General features: G+C 46.2%; 1 protein-coding gene across 8 annotated transcripts in view; it reads right to left on the bottom strand.

The window, feature by feature from the left end:
• The window catches only part of RPGRIP1 (RPGR interacting protein 1), a 638,645-nt gene that overhangs the window by 548,851 nt on the left and 68,846 nt on the right, over positions 1 to 20,948 (bottom strand). For all 8 annotated transcript variants that reach the window (XM_069633891.1, XM_069633894.1, XM_069633896.1 and 5 more), the window contains one exon: positions 6,203 to 6,305. In XM_069633891.1, coding sequence (XP_069489992.1) covers positions 6,203 to 6,290 — 88 coding nt within the window. In that variant the 5' untranslated portion in view covers positions 6,291 to 6,305. The remainder of the gene's footprint in view (positions 1 to 6,202; positions 6,306 to 20,948) is intronic.

The following is a 20,948-nucleotide window of genomic DNA, read 5'->3' as shown; positions in this document are numbered from 1 at the left end:
CACATCGATTTGCGCCAATTGACAGCATTTGTTCCAAAAATGTGAAATGAATTGACTGCCCCGGTCAGAGACCAATACAGACGGAAATCCGTGTATGCGAACAATGTTTTCAAGGAACTCCTTGGCCAGGGTTGAAGCAGAAGGTAATCCCTTTGAAGGAATAAAGTGGGCCATCTTGGAAAAAAGATCCACAATAACTAGAATGGTGTTAAATCCATTGCATGGGGGTAGATCAGTAATAAAGTCTAACGATAAGGTGTGCCATGGTGTAGGCGGAATGTCTATAGGTTGTAAGAGTCCAGCTGTTTTTTTCTTTTGACTTTTGTTTTGGGCGCAAATGCCACAAGACATCACAAATGATTTAATATCCTTTCACCAGGTGGGCCACCAGAATTGTCTTTTAATTTTAGCTTCAGTTTTTGCAATACCTGGGTGTCTCTCCATTAGGGTAACATGATAACAGGAAATGACTAGCTCTTGTAGTTCCTTGTGTGGCAGAAATAGCCGTCCTTGGTAATAAGGCAGATCATTGGTGACAGAGTAGTCTGGGCCTTCCTTTACCCAGTCCCGCAAGGCTGTAGAATCAAAGAGTTGCTGGATCTTTACCTGAATGTCCTCTAGAGTCTGTAGAGTAGTCATGCCAAGAATCCTTTGTTCGGGAATTATAGGTACTGGTTCAGGGTTCACTTCTGCCTCTCCCATCCCTATTTGGGATAAGGCGTCTGCTTTGCCATTCTTACAACCTGCTCGATAGGTTATCACGAAATCGAACTCGGCAAAGAACAATGCCCATCGGAGTTGACGTGACGATTGGGCCTTGGCTGCTTTTAAATACTGTAAGTTCCGGTGATCGGTGATCACAGTAATGGTATGCCTGGCAGCGAGAAGATAGTGCCGCCAAGCCTTGAAGGCAGATTTAATGGCTAATAACTCCTTATCGGTAACTGCATAGTTTAACTCAGGTGCCAAGAACTTTCTGGACCAAAACGCTACTGGGTGAAGCTGGTCAGTTTCAGGGTCCTTTTGAGACAGGACAGCTCCCATGGCTAGACTGGATGCATCAATTTCCACTATGTATGGAAGTTCAGGGCGCGGGTGCTTTAATACAGGTGCAGACGTGAATTTCGCTTTCAGCTCTTGGAAGGCATTTTCAGCTTCGTCAGTCCACATAAAGTGTTTATTTTTTCGCAATAGTGCTGTGATGGGATGTACAACATGTGAAAAATCCGGGATGAATCTGCGGTAGAAATTGGCAAAGCCGTGCATACGTTGTACTCCTTTAACTGAACTTGGTGATGGCCACTTAAGGATTGCGTCCACCTTTCGTGAGTACATTCGGACTCCCTTTGGGGTCAGGATAAACCCAAGGAATTCAACTTCTGTGGCATGAAAACGCATTTTTCCAGTTTTGCATATAGTTTGTGCTGGCGCAATTTCTCAAGGACTTCTCGGACGTGCTTCACATGGTCAGATTCTGAAGAGGAGTATACTAGAATATCATCGATATATACGACAACACAAACGTCAATGAGTTCACGAAGGACATCGTTCATGAAGTATTGGAAGGCTGCAGGTGCATTGCGCAACCCGAAAGGCATCACCTGGTATTCGAATAACCCATACTTAGTGCGGAAAGCAGTCTTCCATTTGTCGCCCTCTTTTAAACGTACCAGATGGTATGCCCCCCGGAGATCTAATTTAGTGTATATGCAAGCGTCCTTCACTTGGTCGAGTAGTTCAGGGATCAGTGGCAATGGGTATCGGTTCTTAACAGTTATCTGGTTCAATGCGCTGTAGTCTATGCATGTTCCGAGGTCACCTTCCTTTTTGGGCACGAAGAACAAAGCTGAAGATGCAGGGGACTTAGATGGGCGAATAAATCCATTGGCAAGGTACTGGTCTAAGTATTGTCGTAGGTGAAGGTTCTCAGGTTCTGTAAGGGCATAGATCCTGCTACAAGGGGGTTGTGCACCGGATATGAGATCGATTTGGCAATCGTACGATCTGTGAGGAGGTAAGGTCTTTGCCTGTTCTTTTTGGAAGACATCCTGGAATTCTTGGTATTCAAGAGGTAGTTGCATGACTGCTGTGGTTACTGTGGCCAGGCCTGCGCTCATATTTTTCTTTGGGTAACAGGTTTGCGCACAATCCGGGAAGGTTATTCTCTTCTCTCGCCAATCAATACAAGGATTATGTGTTTCCAACCAAGGTATCCCCAGTATTATTTGGAACTGTGGGGCCTTGATTAGATCAAACACAATAGCCTCTCGATGCCCATCCGGGCCCAATAATGTCATCTCTGCGGTGGAATGAGTTACAGGCCCAGAGGCAATTTCAGTTCCATCGACTGTGGTGATGACATCTGAGGTGGTTTTTCGGCAGAGAGGCAGATTCATCCTGGAAGCCAATTCGTAGTCCACATAGTTTCCAATGGCCCCGCTATCAATGTATGCCCTTAATGCGTGCATACGCGATGGCTGTTATGTTATGTTATGTTATTTTATCTTATACCGTGCCAAAGCCTGTAGGCATCCAGGCGCCGAGAGACAGAAACATGCAGGCTACCCATGAGAAGATGGTCCTCGTAGATCCATGGCTGCCCTGGATCTACGAGGACCATTGGTATGATGAAATGCGAGGTCTGAGTATCCTTCTTCAAGCTCGGCAAGCGGACCTCCACGCTTGTCGGGCGTGGTCGTTTCCCGAGTCTGACTCCATATGGCTTTTATCAGCAGCTCCTACCACCTTCTTGGGTGGTTTTACAGGGCAATCCTGTAGAAAATGCCCAGAAGTTCCACAATATAGACACAATTGCATTTGCCATCTCCTTTCTCTTTCCTTCTGGGTTAAGGGTCCTTTAACCCCTCCTATTTGCATGAGTTCTGAAGCATGTTCTCCTTTGGGGTTAGTGTGGGTTTTGACCAACACCCTGTTCTCAAACTTGGCTCGATCAGCCTTTCTGTTCTGAAGTCTGTGATCTAACTGGACCACTAAGTCTATATATTCAGCACAGTCTTGAGGTGGGTTCACGACTTGAGCCAAGACATCCTTGAGTTCTCCTCGAAGCCCTCGATGAAAAAACGTGATTCGTTTTACCTCAGGCCATCCAGTTTCCACTATCAACCTATTAAAGGTTGCGATGTAAAATAGAAGGTCCTGGTTACCCTGTCGTAGGGATAAAAGTTTGTTATCCAGGGCCTGTCCTTGGGAGTGCCGGGCAAATAGTCTTTCCATGCTCGTTTGAAAGCCCTGAAAATCCCGAAGAATTGGGTCATCCTGAGTAACTAGTGGAATTGACCAATCAGCTGCACTGCCGCTGAGATATGACAATACAAAGGCTACCTTGGCTTGATCGTTTGGGAAGGCTCCAGGTCTGCATAAAAAGTGAAAGCGGCATTGTTTCATAAACACGGCGAACCTTTTGGGATCTCCAGCAAAGCGTTCGGGTGGAGCTAATGGAATATTTCTAGGTAGGTTTATTTGCACAGGGTTACTCGATAACACAGGAGCTGGATTTCCCCCGGAACCAGGTAGGGGTGCTTGTGTAGCCTGGCTTTGCAATAGTTGCCTAGCAAGGTCATCAGTTCGCTCCTTTGACAAAATCAGTTCTCTCCTAAGGGCATTGGTTTCTTGACGGGTGGAATGTACTTCAGCCCTCAGTTCCCCTAGTAATTGGGCAAATTGGTCAGTCTCTGAGGTATCCATACCGCCCGGGTGGGAATTTGTAGGTAGGCTTCGCGTACTGTTCCGCTCACCTGGCTCCCACAGAGGCGTTGATCTGGATGGACTGCTGCGGGCTCCACCAAAGTGACGCGTAGGGCCGAGATGCGGACTGGAATGGCCCACCTAGCTTCCTTTGCTTGGCCCGTAGGAATATTCTTCTGCAAATGGAGAAAGGGAATTAACCACCCGTGGAGTTGAGCGTAATCCCCCTACCCCGCTGTTCTCCCCACTGATCTCCTTGGATGTCCCCTCTTATAGTCTCACCTGATGATTTGAAAAGATGAGCTCTCCGTTCCGCATTGAGCACAGGGGCGCGTAGATAACCAGTTGCTTCACTGGCTCAAAGGAATTGGTGAGTTCCAGGACAATATTGACTCCGATATTCCCGGCAAGATGCCCTAAGTATGTAGTTCGTAAGAGTTCAAATGCCTGAATTTCACTCTTGTCCGATTCCTTGCAGGTTGAAGCTTGACCCTACTGAAGAGTTCCTCGTGGCAACCGGTAATATTCTGGTAAGGATTTGTATTATCCAACACAGTTCGATAAAATAATGTCCATATGTAACCTGTTGCTTTCTCCCTTATTCAGGCGCTGAGAGAAAGTATGAAGTCTCGGGGAATAATGCCTCCGGCGGTAAGATCAGGTAAGTCTTTTGTGGTAAGGAGGGTTCCCCTTGTTAGTCCCTTTGTTTCACCTTGCTGTCCTTTTGATTCCCCTTTGGGGGCCGGGGTTCGGCTAGGATGCAGTGGAAGCTGCGCCGACCCATGAAGAGGAATAGTACCCCCAGTGGTAAAATCAGGTAAGTCTATGGGGGGTATTCCTCTGTGTATTCCCTTGGCTCACCTTGCTGTTCTTGTCTTCTCCTTAGGTGCCCGAGTGCGGCTGGAATATGCAGGAGGATGCGGTGGAATGTGAAGATGCTGCGAAGTCCGGTGAGTTCAGGGCGGCGCTGCAGCAGGCGAGGCGACGCGCATAAAATAACTTCTTTCTTCCAGCTGGAAGGCACGATGGATCAGGAATTCAGGTAAGGATCAAAGGTATTGCTCTTGTTCTAACCTTTTCTCCTTCTTTCTCCCTTTTTCTAGGAGCTCCAAACTCGAGGCGGGCGTGGCAGAAGACTGGATCCAGACTTGCAGGCACGGTGAGCGTTACGCTGCTGGATGCAGAATAACGCGAAGCATGTGCTGCTCTTCGGGTGTGGTTTAAATAGCCTCCAAAGTAGTCCCAGGTAAATATTCCTCCCCAGCCCCACCCGAGTAAAAAAATAGTCCCTTGGTAAAATAGTCCCTTCCAAGCCTCTTTTGGCTTGGAGCTCTTGCAGCATGGTCTGCATCAGGTAAGTTTGCAGCATGGTCTGCATCAGGTAAGTTTTAATCTATGAGCCTGGCGCCATAGGTGCCAGGACTGACTCTCCATATGAGCCTGGCGCCATAGGTGCCAGGACTGCACCCTAATAGCCCCTAGCAGGGGTTGTTGGGCTTGCTTGGGGTAACTTGATGCCTGCTTCTGGGGTTGCTGGACTTGGTCTGGGTCCCCGTGGGTAGGCATCATGACACAGACTCTTAGTTTACCGGTCTGGAAAGCATGCTGGTAAGTTGCTACCGGCACAGTTATTTCCTAACCACCAAGCTCATAATGAAGCCCATTAAAACCTTGAGAAAGGGGTCTGGGTCCCGAGTGTTAAAAGAAATGAAGAATTGTATATGCAAAACAATGACTGGCAGGAAAGTGAACCGGGCCCAAGCGAGAGACATTATAAGCCTGAGAAAGGGGCCTGGGACCCACATCACTGGCAGAGAAGATCAGGGGAGTGAGAGAAAAACTCTGGAAAAAGTCAAGAGAAGACCAGGATGAAGAGGAATATATCCTCTGGCAAAACTACAGACATCATTGGGAATATAGGAAAAGAGTCTAAGAAATGCTTGGGGAAGGGGAATATGTTTCCCCATGTTTTTGGAACTGTGAAGAGTTGCCTACGAACTATATAAAAAGGCCTAGTGACAGCCAGGGGAGGAGGGATATTCCCCAACAGTCACAAACTGAACTGCCTAAAAACTGCAAGAAGTGAAGAGCCACCTTTTTGGAGTCAGAGTGGAACAAGTTATATCGTTTTGTTTTGAAGTGTAAAGGACAGAAATAGATTTTGGGACACAGGACAGTGGACTATTTTTCTTCTGGCGGACATTCTGACACCATCCTTAGTTTTGTTTGAGGCGGGGAAACTTCTCTTAGTTGCTTAGTTGTACGTACAGATAGGGTTTTTCTTTGCGTTCTATTTAATACAAGTTTATGCCAACAAACGTACCACTCCTGTGTCTGTCGCCTATCTCCTCACCCTTACATTGCGCAATTACATACAGGGACAGAGTCATTTGATCCGCCACATTAATGTCTGATTTGATTAATTATATAGTGGTCTGTAATAACATGCATGCACATATTATCGCAAATACTTCATTGTTTAGGCTAAAGCACTTACCCTGTATGGCCCTGATTACTGCCAGCTTGGAGTCAGTGTCTCTCACTGGCGTGTCCCCCGCAGTCTCATCTGTCAGGTGGACCGACATTGACGTCCCAGGTTTCTACAAGAAAAAAGACCAATTTAACAAGGGCGATCCTGGAACAAGAGAGGAGAGCACAATGGCACAGAGCGACAGAATGCAGCTCCTTCTATGACTTATTGTCTTATGCTCTTGCTGCCATCTCCCAAGTACCTTCTTTACTCTTTTTATAATAATAATAAGGTTTTTATTTATACATATAGCAAAACAAATGCTTTGTATAACCACAACAATTCATCAATACATATAGCCCAAGGATTAAAAACAGGTTGGATCAAAATCAAAGACATTACTCACAATTCATATATATATACACACTACAGTAGTCACTCAAGACAGTTTAAAATCAGTACGATCTGTTTGTAGAACATTGTCATAAAATATATCAGATTCAGATCATCGCCACACAGAAATTGAGGCCATATATCTTCTATTTTGCTGGGATCATAGCAATTGTTATATGACTTCATGTGTTTATAACAAACAGCATCCAAGCTTTCACAAATAATTAATAGATGATGTAATGTCTCAGTTGAATTATTTCCACATAATCGACACATACGCTTTGTATAGGATAATCCCAATCGTGCACCTAGAGTATCGAGTGCCACTGATTTATTAAATTTCAGTAGGAGATATATTCTAAACGTTTGCGGACTTGGGTACGCATTAATGTATTTTGTTATTCTTGTTCTTAGCATTCGCTCTTGACAGTACGATGCACTATGGGATTTAGTGGCAAGATTAATTGTTGTTCGTAACAGATTTCTTTCATTTTACCTTTGAGTTTTGTTTTTATGCTCATGATGCTAGGATTACATTGTAAGGGCAGTGAACCAATCCACTGTGAGTGGATTTTTATCAGTTTGCCCATTATTCCAAATGGAGCAGGTCCATCCAGGCTCAGTATAGCAATAACATATGGGACAATTATGATGTCAACATTCAGCCGTTTTAGTTTTTCAAAATTTAGCACAGTGACTTATAAAAACATGTGACATTCCCATTAGGTCAAATTCTAAGTAGATGTATTCTGCGCTTACAGTAACTGGTAAACGGAATAATTTGCGTAACAATCGAACTTCAAACCGTTCCACCAGCTTGATAATGTTATGTCCCCAGGTGATTATAGCGTATAGTAATGTGGCTCTGATTTTAGCTGTATATATGGTCAGTACTGCGGATACTGAATAGCCACAGTTTCTGCCAATAAATATGCTCAGAGCATTTGTCGCAATGGTGCAGCGATTTTTTGTATTTGCTCCCATTCTAATCCCACAGACCTTTGCCTGATTTCTTAAATGACCCCTCCTCTTCACACCCTCCCTTCATCTGATCCTAGCTGTGTCTTCTCATTTTTTTTGCACATTCCCTTCCTCACTCTTCCAAATACAGAAACGTGACACTATCTCCCATCTCAGAGGGCACTGACAGTCGCCCAATGATGGCTTTCTCATTGCGATTTAGAAATGAATTTCCACAAAATGAGACGGGCCTTCCCCCACGCTCTGTGGATCCCTTCGAGGATCCCCACCCACTGTCCTAAATATCAGAAATCATTGACAAGAGAAACATACTTTGTGAGGCAAGAATCCTTATGTCCAGGCCACCTGCTGCCCATCTTAGCAATGTTGTCTCTTTTGGAACTCTCCCCCTGATATGAAGAATCACAGCCTTGTTGAGTTAGCTGTTCACGTTGGGGTGTTCAAAACACCTTAAAAGCTCAAGAAACATGGTCATCGGGTATCCGACAACTGTGAAAGTTCCAAAAATTGCAGTCTTGAAGTACACGAATGGCGCACGAGCACCCTTTCGGGCCGCAACCATTGTGTTTGAAGAGCTAAGATGGCCACCAACTTGCCGTGTATGATTCGGAGCTGCAGAGCGTGTTGGAACGCCTCATCCGACGTGTAGAAGCCTTTTGAGGATCTCGCACACACACACGCAGCACTTCCTCGTCGCCAATGTTAGCTGCTCATCGGTGCCCCCAGGCCGCCCCACACAGTACACAAGCACACAGTATAAGTATACACGGACAGGTCTGCTCTGGATGGGGTACCGGCGGCGAATGCCATGTCCGGTCCTCATTTATTCAAACCCGCATGCACGAGCCGGAACGAGGCTCGCGCATTCGCACAACAATATTACGCTCCGTAACACTTGCCTCCCTTCGCCTTGGGCTTGAAGGTCCACTTCACCTGGACATTATTTGGGGCGTCTTGTGTATGAGAGGGGAACAATGATATGCAGTTTTCACCCTGGCCATATCATCCTTTTTTGTTTTCAGTGCTTTTGATTACATTGTTTGGGAGCTATTATCTGGAAGAAATCCATGCACCTGGCAGTAAAATCCAGTCTAATTTTGTTTTTTATCTATTTGTTTACTTTGGTGAGAGTACCGCTCCTGTACATGAATTCCACTTTCATGCAAGTAGCTAGTGTTGGACTAAACTGCAGCATGACCCACTTAGAAATATGTCCATTGGAATTATTTGTTTTCTTTCTAAGGAGCCAACCACGAGCACAATTGCTGTTGGGCACCCCAAAGCAAAGGGAAGCAGAAGTTAGCCTGATCTCCACATGCTTTGGACACCTTCCGGTCAGATAAGAGCAACAAAAAGGATCGAGGGGAACAGCATAATGGCATTAAATATATAATACAATGCTACGTGTAAGGGGCAAGTGCTGTGATAGGGAACCAGGACACTAGTGCGAATGTCAACATGCTTCAAGACTGAGACAAGGCACAATGTATACCTTTCAATGGTTTTAATTAATAAAATACTCAAAATAACAATGCATCTCTATGGATGGTAGCTCCAGGTGTCAGGGTATAATGTAAGGTCAGGGCCTGAGGGGTTCCCAAGAATGTGCTCAAGGGAACAGGGACTCTCGCTCTTACTTCAAAGGTATTCGTCGACAAGGTGCTCTGTCCAAAAAATCACATACTCAGGTGGCAAGTGCAAATGAAAAGCTCAAAGGGCTTCATTAAGAGTTTGGCTGTAAGTAGAAAAAGTGGCAGTAACGGAATTACCGCCTCTTTTACCACTCTGCTGAATTACGCCTTCCAGAAAATTGCCACTAATTCCGCTGGCAGAATTAGCACCAGCAGAATTACCTCCGGCAGAATTACTGCAGAGATCTGGCGGAATTAGCACCTGGACTAATTCTGCTGGCAGAATTAGTGCCAGAAACCAAAATGGTATTTCCAACGCACTACAAGTGAAAATAATACAGAAATACTGACACAATTTAGCGTTAATGCCACCCCAAAAAACAGTGCAGCTACCTTCACCTAAAAGGTGGAGGTAAATGCATACAGGTGATGGAAATCAAGTCACAGGTGCACCCAATCCACTCAAGAGGATTACATAAAGGCCCACGCCTGACCCAAACACACATCCAAGCAAGATGCAGACACAGCCAGACGTGAACTATGGGATCCAAAACCTGCTACTATTCATTGAGCTACAGCAGCTTGTAAAGCCTCAGCAGGGAAGGAGACAGGCAACACAGAGCAACAGGCGATGTGTGCAGCGGAGGCGACCCATACCACGTGTCCGTGCATCCGCATGGACACTGACTGACGACCAATTAGTCACACGCTATTGCTTGGACCGGCACGCCATTGCAGACCTGCTGACCCTGATCGAGGTTGATCTTCAGAGCACCATCATCATCAGAACTGCCCCCCACCCCTGGTGAAGCTGGTGTTCATCCTACACTTCGGTGCCATGGGTAGATTCCAGCACACTGTTGGGACGCTGCATGGGATGTCCCAGCCAACATTTTCAAAAGTGCTGGAGCAAATCCTGGATGTGCTCATGAGGCAGGCCCATCAGCACATCTCCCTCTCCACCACCCAGGCGCTGGTGCACGCAGCTAAAGCACGTTTAGACGCCGTTGCCCAGTTCCCCAATATCATTGCGGCACTGGATTGCACACACTGGAACAGGCATATCAGAACAGGAAACAGTATAATTCCATGAACATCCAATTGACACGTGATGCTGATATCATCATCAGCCACTGTTGCGCCTGATTCACAGGTGCCACACATGACACCAAGATACTGAGGAACAGCACCCTTGCAGCTTACATGAACACATACAGAGGACAGCATACCTGGCTTGTGGGTAAGTAGTCAATTTGACAACAACATGGCACATAGACACACATGTAGACGGGAATGAGAAAAAATGTGAGGATACTGCAAGTCCCATAATGCATTATCAAGAATACAATGAAAAGGGTATGACCCATGACCTACTTACCGCAGTCCACATAGTGAGCTGAGGTAATTCTGATGGACATCCCTGCATGCTTGGAAGCAGACAAACAATTATTCACATCAAGCATGGGCCCTGTTGAATCCAAAGAGCCATTCCCTGGCTTCTTGGATTAAAGAAGCCAGGGAAGCCAGGTTTATGGCATACAGCAGTACATGGCCTAGCGACATCGCCACAGTGTCAACTTCAGGGGTGATGTCAGCACGTAGAATAAAACTTGAGGAATGATGCTGGACACACCGTGAATGACTGCACGTGCACTCTTTAGGCCAATGCCCCTTCACCCCAATTGATGCACAGTGCGTCATCAACATGCACAGATGAGCACACAAAGGCCACCTGCTCAATAGGACAATATATATGTACGTCAACAGGCAAACGGTCCTGTGTAACACTGTACATCCTATTTGTTGTAGGTGACTGAGGCTATCTGCCGTTACTCTGGTTGATGACACCTGTGAGGAACCCTGGTACACCGCAAGAGATAGCCTATAATGAGGCACACAGGAAGACCAAGACATGCATTGAGCACACAATCAGACTGCTAAAGGTAAGATTCCACCGGACAGGTGGTGCACTCAAGTACAGCCCTGTGAAAGTTAGAAACATCATCATGATATGCGCAATGCTGCACAACATGTGCATACGACTGATCATTGAAATGCCTCTGATTGACTGGCGTAACGCGCTATATAAACTAATAAATACAAATACAAATTGAGGACTATTCCCACGGCTCTGATGACAAAGACGCTGCAGATGACAAAAGGGACATCAGTACATATGTGGGGTGGTGAGAGAAGGATGCATTGTCTGCCAGAACCTCATGGACAACTATTTTTAATTCCACAACTATGCATCTCTCACAGTGATCTTTCACTGAATGCACATACATGACTTCCACTGAATAACCATTGGAAACATTGACTGGCCTCAACAGTGATTTAATCCATATATAAACACCCACATACCCAGCAGCATCACCCTCCCCACACCCTCATGCTCAACACCATCCCCCTCCCCATAACCCCACGGTCTTCAGTCTGTCCCATGTAAGGGTCCACTACCTCTTCCTCTTGTCCTCTTTTTCTGTGGGCGTGAGAGCATGACTTGTAATTTTGTATTTATTTTATTTCTATAGCGCTGTAACAAAAGCCTGTGGGCACAGAAGCGCTAAAACAAAGACAGACAAAACAAAAAACATCACCCAGTTTTAGTCATGCAGGTGGTCGTTTTTCAGATAGTCAGGTTCAAAGAGAGGTTAGCTAAAGAGAATGGTTTTAAGGCTGCTCTTGAAAACTACTGAGAGCGCCTTGGCGCTGTACTTTGCACTGATCCCTCAGTAGGGGTGGCCGACACAGAACTAGCAGCATCAGTGTCCCCTGGAAGTGCTGCATGGTCATGTTTGTTGGCCCTGGCCTCATGTGTGGCCAAGATTTGCTCAGCCAGCTCCTTCACCCTCTGGCTGATTTAGGTGTTACTGGCACTTGATTCAGCAGCACGCTGGCACAAATGGTCAAGGTAAGTGGACACCCACTTGGAAGCACACAGAACGGCATCACACATTGCCTGCAAGTGTCTGAATTGCTCCTGGGTGATCTGTTGCATTGACCAAACAAGGGGGAGGGGCAAAAGGTAAAGTTAACAGGGTATTGCCCTTACTTTATACACATTTTAACACGTAAAATAGGCAAAAACCAACTGTCTCGTGATTGCGTTATAGCCAGTTAGGATCCAGATACTAAAACCTAAGTGGTGAGGACCAATGTTCAGTTTCCAAGAAGGAGAAACAAGGCTGTGACGAGGGACAGAATGGATAGAGCGAGTGTCTATCCCTACCTCAACCCCAAGCCTGAACTAGGTCGCGATGATGTGCCACTTATCTAACAGAGATAGAATAAGAGATAAACTAACAACTTCTAGATGTTGTAATGCTTTCAGCCTTGTTGGTCCTTCACCACTCTCTTCCACTATGTGTATGCATGTATGGAAGATAAAAAATAGTTTTAAAACAGTGCGCCAGGAGTCAGGGGCATAGACATCTAGTAGGGTGTTTCATATTTCATTAACCTACAGATTGTCTAGTTGACCCTGGGGAACTGAGGTTTTAAGAATACACATGACACAAAAACAATGTTAAAAAATAAATATTCAACAAGAAGACACTAAAGTTCCACTCTCCGTCAGTCAATAATGTTGTTTGGCGGGGTGTGGGATTTAGAATAAAAGGTATGCTCAAACTACAAGGTAGGCAAAACTTATGCCTCTTGTGTGTAGCAACCACCGTCGACTGGTTTCAGTGGCAAGAGTGTAAGTGAAGCCACTTTCATCAGGACAGTCTTCAATTTCGGTCAACTGGTTCAGTCAAGAAAGTACTGACCACGTTGAAGGAACAAAGCTACGACAGATGGGAGTATGTATACTTTACCACCTAGTCGTTGGTGCCATAGGGCTGGATCAGTCTAGGAGGGAACCTATGGGCAAAAAGAAAATACACCATAGTTACCTCTGGGCTGATAACTTCAAATCAATTGGCTATGAAAAACACACTATTCCATGTTGTACATAAATTCAAAACTGCTGGTAGTACTACCACATTGGATCAAAAGAGATGGTCAGTTGTTGCCATTATTAGTTCTGTATGGATCACCAACAGAGACGGGTGAACAACCCGTTGTTCTATTGTCTCTTAGTCACATAACAAGTAATAATGGAAATCTCCATATTGTCTCGGGAGTAAGGATACACCATGTCAATCTCACAATTTGATTAGTCTCCTCTTTGGAAGTTTTTACTTGCTCCCATATTTAGGCCCAAGGGGGCAGTCGAGGGGGGGGGGAACAACAAACAAAAAAGGCATAAAAACATGTGGGCGCACTGACCTTTTTGAGGGTGTCCCTGTGCATACTGGTGTAATTGGCAGTGCATTTGCTCTGCATGGCTGTCGAGCACTGTGATCCAAACCAAGAGATTGCTATCAAAAATGGAGGAAGAGAAAGACAGTGTCTTATTAGGGCGATCCTAAATGGGTGCCATTTCTTGCATTGCAAGCCCCTCTGCCGTGGACAAGCTTCATAGCTGTGGATCCTTGGCAGGGGGTTTGCATACTTCTTAGTCATGGGGCAATATGCATGCCCCCAATAGAGATAGAGGCCAGTTTCTCATTGGGCCCCTATGTAAAGGAAAGCGAGGAGTAGTTACTTCATGGGCCAGGCAACCACGGGTCCATGTCCGCATCTGGCTGTGAGCGTAGAGCGGTAGTCAAAGCTCTCCGTGTCCCACAACGAAATTTGTGTGACTCTACTTCCGCCTCACTTGACAGAACTTATGTCACGTGAGCGGCAGAGGTTAAAGGACCTTCTCGTTGCGTCGGTAGTGGTGATTTGACATGCAAATTGTTGACTGTTCTTGTTACTTGCTGTGGCATTGTAGTTGTGTCCTACATCATACCCTTGTCATCTTACTTGGTGGGTGTTTCAGGGGGTTCACGCCTTCCATGCATCATGATGTGCTGACCTGCAGTATCACATTGATGGCTTGTGCATTGTTTAGGTTGCTCCCTCCTGGATGCATGGAAGTGTGTGTATATCAACATGCTATTGGAGTTTCAGTGCAATGGGCTCATCATGGTGTCCAGTCATTTGGTCGAAAGAAAAAGGTTGACAGGACAAATGGTCGACACCATTTGGTCGAAAGCCAAATGGTTGAATTTCTTTATTTATTTATATATATATATTTTAGGTTTTCGTTTAGGTAAAAAAAGGTTTTCAAAAAAAAAAAAAAAGTGAAAAATCAAAAAAAAAAAATTCGACCATTTGGCTTTCGACCAAATGGTGTCGACCATTTGTCCTGTCGACCTTTTTTTTCAACCAAATGTCTGGTAACCGCTCATCATTCACTCATGTACTCACTGAAGTCTTCCTGGCTGCTGGTTCTGACCTCTGCCGAACCCACACCCTCCAGTCCCAACATGTGGAGGATGCTGCTCACCATCTCCTCCCACAGGGTCAGCTACAGTGGATCCAGCGTACCTCCACCTGTGGCAGCTGTCTCCCGACTGTGGTTGGTGATGAGGGTGCAGACTCGTGTCTTGAAGTCGTTCCACCTCTTCCGCACGTCCTCACTGTCCCATGGGACATGTGCAACAGCCACCTCCTTGTCCCTGATCTCCGCCCAGATGGTGTTCTTGGGATGCTGGCTCGTTTTGCAGTGTTGTGACCCATACAGCTCCTCTGCATGGGCCACCACCTGCTCCACAAGAACAGTGAGCTCCTGATCCATACACCTTTGTTTCCGGTCAGGAACCATCCCCTTGCCTTTGCCCCCCTACATGGTTTGGCTTTCTTCTGGGGTGTGTGGCACTCCTTTCCAGTAGATCTTGAATGGACTGTGTTTTTAAAGATGGCCACTGCCATGCTTCCGGTTCCGGTGATGACGGTGGTTCTGCTGGTGTTAATTCCGCCGCCTGTAATTAACGAGCTGAATTAATGCCGGAAGTACACCAGTAATGGTAATTCTGCCAATTTTTCACTGAATAGCCGTTGGAGTTGTCTTTTTCAGTGTTAATTCTGCCGGTTGAAATAACGTTACCACTGATGTGTGGTGCGCGCGGCCGCATGCTTATGATTTTGCGGACATACCACCGGACACCATGGTGGTAACGGTAATTCTGCCTGGTGAAATTAATGCCATTCTTACCGCCGTACTCGGAATGAGGGCCAAAGTCTTCTCAGTGTCCCAAAGCAAAAGTGTCCACAAAGTCTTCCCTCCTCAGGAAGGGCATCTCTTCTGCTGCCGGGGCTCTGAGGGAACGGATTCCTGGTCCTATGATAATTTTTATGGACTGAAGAGTTTTCCAAGCCACAGAACCATGGTTCTCGTCATAGAGATGTTTCTGAGGCTGCTCTGAGTGCTGCCTCTTAAGGTTGCTAGAATGCTAGAGATTCACTGTTAGGCTGCTGTCAGGTAGCTTTCCTAGTTTGGTACATGCAAGAAATGTTGGTTTGCCCGGGTGGGGATTGACAGAGAGCAATAGCCCTACACTCATCCACCCACTTCTCTCAGCATTCTTTTTCGGGACCTTCCACTTCGAACCTAATACTAGGCTATCCATCCCTCTCCCTGGCATAATACAGCCATCCAGTGCCTACACACTCCTCTACAATCTCGCATGGTTCAACTTGGCACTCTGGAATTACCCTGGTCTCTACAACCCCCTTCTTTTACTGGTCTGGTTCAAGGCCCCTCACTAACCAATCACTCTCACTTTCTCTTTCCTTAGGGTATTCACTCTCATGAACACATAATATTTCCAATGTAGTGGATCAGAAAAAGACATCGGCAACAATTGATTTAGGAGTCAGTGATAGGAAGGTGAGGATTACATTTAAGCAATTGTTTTTTTATGGACTTTTGACTGATCTGGAACAATTAACCAGAAAGGCAATAGTGGAGCATTTAGGGAAGATAGCAGAAGGCATAGTAGATATGTTTGCAACAAAAGGGGTGGGCTCTGAAGTGATTTGGAGTGGCTCCTGCGATTAAGTCCTATGTCTAAGCCAGTGTATGATGGAGTCTGGGGCGATAGGGGGGGCACCCGCTGGTCGCCTTCCTTTGGCTCACACCAGATGGCAGGGGACAGTCGCAGCACCCCTTTCTATGGACCCCTCTTCAACTTAGAGAAGAGGAAGGCCTATCCGAAAGCCACTGGAAGTAAAAAGACAAGATTCAGTTTATCTAACGTGATTTTTATTCTAAAGCTAGTAGTCAAATTTGACCTGATAATGTTGCGGTCCAACCCGCAGTTTCAGGGCAGTCCCTTCAATGCTCCAGTGTGATTCTCCATGAACTCCAGAGACACACGCTTGATATAATGCTGCAAGTGTGTGTCTTCTCAACCATGCATTTAAGGCAGGAGAGTGGCAGGAAGGTGACAGTGAAATCCAAGATGGTGAACAGAAAGGAATGACGGCTTGATCTGCCCCTACCAAGCCCAAAGTGAAACCAAAAACATAACATTACAGGTCCCAGTTGCAGCCACTCTCACATAGCCCAAGCCAGGGGGAAGAGGGAGAACACTATAAAGCCAGAGACCCTAGCCAATTGGTGTTTATATAGGCTATTGGAGCAGGAGGCTGGAGTTTGAAGACTGTTGGTGAAGAGAGAAGTTTGGAAGGACCAGCAGCTGGAAAAACAGAGGAGGATGGGAACGCAGAGCAGTAGATGGGGATAAGAAGCTGGTGAGAAGAAAGGAGATGTTACAATCAGGATGATGGAGTTGAGTGTAGGTGGTAACATGAGGTGGCAGACAGACAATTGCATTGGAGGAGTTGATACCAAGAGGTGGCAGGTTGTGCTAGCAGAGAGAGAATTTTTAAGTTGGCCCATATTTGTAAATATTTTCGTAAGTAAAGATTTGAACTTGAGCATATAGTCTTGGCATGCTTCTTCATCTCAGCCCAGTGTCAGGGGTGGGATCAAGAAGACTTAGATTAGTAAGTGAATCCAGTACACCAAAGTCAAGGTTTAACCCTTAAAACAGGGGCCCTTACCCTCGTACCCTGGACATTTCTTTTCCCTCCCCCAATGATTACCAGTAAAACAGACACTCCAAGACCCTAACATCCACTGTTGGGAGTTGTGCACCACCCTAGTAGATTTGTAGAGGGAGCGGTTAATTTGAAATCCAAGCATGGGGACACACTACATAGGTAGGAAATATATTACCCTATTTATTGACATGTCATGATTCTTTTGTGTTTCCTTCAGTTCTGATGTGTGTGTCCCATATACCTAACCAACCCAGTGATGATGAAGACTCTGACCACCTGTAGACCCAGGGGATTTGGACAGTAACTTAGAGTGGGAGCTGTAGGGATCAACCATAACCCAAGTCCAACCATACCAACTACGCAAGAAGGCTTTTGGCTTTGAAGGATCCCCAAGACGCATGATGATGTAGGAGTCAATTTACCAAAAGGGCACTCTACTGAAGGAAAAACACTAATATATTGGTGATGGCACAACTGATCCACCTGGGGCAATTACAGAGTGAAAAGCCAGTACCACCAGTGTCCTTCCGCAGAGGCTCGTGGAAGGAGAGGGTCCTGGGGCAGTCTTTAACATTGTTTAACTTACATCAGAGGCCCCCTGATGAGGGAAGACCAGCTGGCCCCATTATATCGCTTGATTCATTATGGAGCACTGCAGGCAGCCTACCAGGTGCTGAATATTGATGACCAGACTGACTGCGACACTCTGAATTATGGCACTCTAGAGAAACTTTGGAGGGCTCTCAAGTACCACCAGAAACCCTTGATGGAGTTCAATGCACAAAATCAAGAGACACCTAGGCAAATGTCCAATAGAATCTGCTTTCTGGTGGAAAAGGGTGGGACAGCTCAGAAGATCAAAGACGGACTGGCCATTGAACAATTCATTGGCTCCCTACTCATTCCCCTGCAGAGACTGGTTGGACAACTCCATAAACCCACCTGATAGAAAGCTATTCAGATGACCACCACTGGGTACAGCAGAGGGAACTCACTGGACCAGGACCACCAGCATAGAAGCCAAGACCTATACTTGCTGGAGGATGCCTAAGGTTTGTTGGTGGACCCTGGCCAACACTTAACACCAGCCCCATGGTCATGGTCGCACTGAATCCACCATCATAACTCTGGAACAACATTGACATCCGGAGAACAACTCTACCATCCACATCGTAGAAGTCCAGGAATGACAATGATGTCAAAAAGACAGCTCCACCATCCAATGCTATGCATATGGGTACATGGGCCACTTTGTACACTTCTGTTAAAGTCTACCACCCTCAAAGTCCATGGGCATTGGTTACTTTGTCCCAGAGGACACAGACAAGAAAGAGTTAGTAATGCTTCCAGAGGAGGAGATTTCAGGAAAGGACCTGTCCCGATTTGACTATTCGTTGAAGATAAACCAAATGAAGGAGTCCTCCAACTTGGAGAAGGATGTGGTTGCTTACTTGGCAAACCACTGTGAATTATGTAGTCATCCTATAACTTCCTTGCATCAGAGTTCCCAACCACCTTCATTGCCTGACCGAGCCCTTCAAATAAGTAAAGGCCATTGGGCAGAGGTGGAGATATGTGACAAGCTCCCCTTCATGGCTCTGCAAACCAAATGGGTGCCTGAGGGGGCCAGGTGCCTCCCAGAGCCAGTGGGTAATAGATGTGGAGGAAGTATGGGAGGACCCCGTGGCCACCTTTCCATGGATTGCGCTGCATGGGAGGAGACAGTCACGACACCCCTTTCTATGGACCTTCTCCAAAACAGGGAGCCAGAGGATCACTGTAGACCTCCGTAGATAGACCCAAAGCCCCAGAAAGAAAAAAACAAAAGCTTTACTTTACCCAGTGACAATTTAATTTACACACCAGTAGTAGAATTTGTCCTCATACTATTACAGTCCAATACGCGATTTCAGGGAAGTCACTTTAAAGCATCACCACAACGCTTTGTGAACACTGGAGACCCACACTTGATATGATGTTTTAAGTTTATAGCTTTCCTAATGCAGATCTAACCACATGTGATACAAAGTTACCATTTCTTTGCATCTCGGCAGGGCATTGCCTCGAGAAAATACAGGTCTAAAAGCCTGCCAAACATTTCTCCAGCATACAGTTCACACACAGGGGAAACCGGAGCTCTGGGTCCTGCACAGACAGCATCAGAGTGTTGGAGGGTGGTAAGATTGGAATCTAAGATGGTGGACAGGCCAAATGAAGGCTTAGTGCATCCACTAAGCCAAAAGTAATGCTTGGTGAAATCAGAAGCAACAGCTAATCCCTATGCTGTCCCAAATTCAGGAAAAAGGTGCAGCCACTCTCCCAGAGCCAGAACCAGAGGAGGGAGGAGAATCCAGAGACACCAGCCAGTGCTGTGGGCTTTTGGAGCCAGTGGATGTAGTTTGGATGTGGATGGGCAAGTGAGAAGGGTGGAAGGAGCACGAGTAACAGTGGAGGTTAGAGAAGAAATCACATGGAGAAGAATCTGGTGAGAAGGATAGGGGTGGTAACATAAGAAAAGTGGAGTGGAGATGGCAACATCAGGAGGCAGAGAGAGCATTGACGCAACATCAGGCGGGGAAGGTGGTACTGAGAAAGGAGGTGGTAACATCGGGTGGTGAAGGTGGTACAGAGAAAGGAGGTGATAACATCGGGTGGTGAAGGTGGTACAGGGATATAGAAGGCGGTGACATCAGGAAGTAATGGTTATAAAGAGGCACAAGAAGTTGTAGCATCAGGTGCTGAAGATGGTATAGTGGAGAAGGTGGTTGCATTGGGTGGTGAAGCTGACAAAGAAAAGGAGGAGGTGGTGACTTTGGAGGTGAAGGGGGTACAGAGTAAGAAAAGGTGGTAACAGGCAGTGAGAGAAAGAGTGAGGCAAAGGAGGAGAGCCGTTGCGCAGTTATAACAGGATTGTTCCAGCAGGCCAGGTTGGCCCTAGGCAGGGCCAGAAGACGGGAGGAGGAACAAGGGTCAGCCAGGATAGATACAACAGGATCAGACAGACAACAGGAGAAAACAGAAGCCCCCCCATGCAGGAAAAGCCTAGAGGTGTACCTCTGCAACTGTCCCTGCTGTCTACTTCTGCTGACCCCTCTGCTTCCAACAATACACCTTAGAGTTAGTCTTAGGGTATAGGACCCTAAAAAGCTCACAGATAATCAGCCAAGAGAAGAAGAGTTTGGGAAACCCGAGAGCAGTTATCTGCAACCTTTCACTCTCCAAGTATTTGGACTATAACGCTCAGAAGTCAGCTCATCATGGATCATGGGAGCCGTAGTCGAAAACATCTGGAGAGCCATAGGTTGCAGAGCCCTGCCGTAGAGCCTGCAACAAACCAGCATATTGAAAGGGGGTGAGGAAACCCCTTTTTGAAACTATAGAGGAAGTGGAAAGGACATTTGAAGAACCACAAGAAGCTGGACGTGGAGGCGAGAGCCGGGATGACCATGGAAGACATTGTGGGACCTTCCAGAGATGGAGAGGCTCAATTATGATTGAGGAAAGATCAACTCTGATATCTTTTGGTTTAAAGAAGTTACAATTTTTCTTAAAGCTTTCCCACGTTTGTATATATTTCACTAAATAAAGGCTTGAACTTGAGCATATGGTCTTGGTATAAGGCAGCCTGCTGATACTACCAAGCTGAATGAAGGGAGGTAGGCAATGTAACGGTGTGAGGGGGAAAGATGACAATGATAAGGAACCAGAGGACTATGAACAACCTATGTTAGTAATGAAATATGCCAAAAAGATGAGACACCCTTAGTGGAGGTTTGTGAATGGAGGAGAAGAGCGAAAGTCAGAGGGCCATAGAGACATGTGCT

This window comes from Ambystoma mexicanum, chromosome 13 (genome assembly GCF_040938575.1).
Source record: "Ambystoma mexicanum isolate Mex_15411 chromosome 13, UKY_AmexF1_1, whole genome shotgun sequence".
NCBI classification, from domain to species: domain Eukaryota; kingdom Metazoa; phylum Chordata; class Amphibia; order Caudata; family Ambystomatidae; genus Ambystoma; species Ambystoma mexicanum.
The sequence above is the reverse complement of the archived record's forward strand: the minus strand, read 5'-3'. Positions and strand labels throughout refer to the sequence as shown.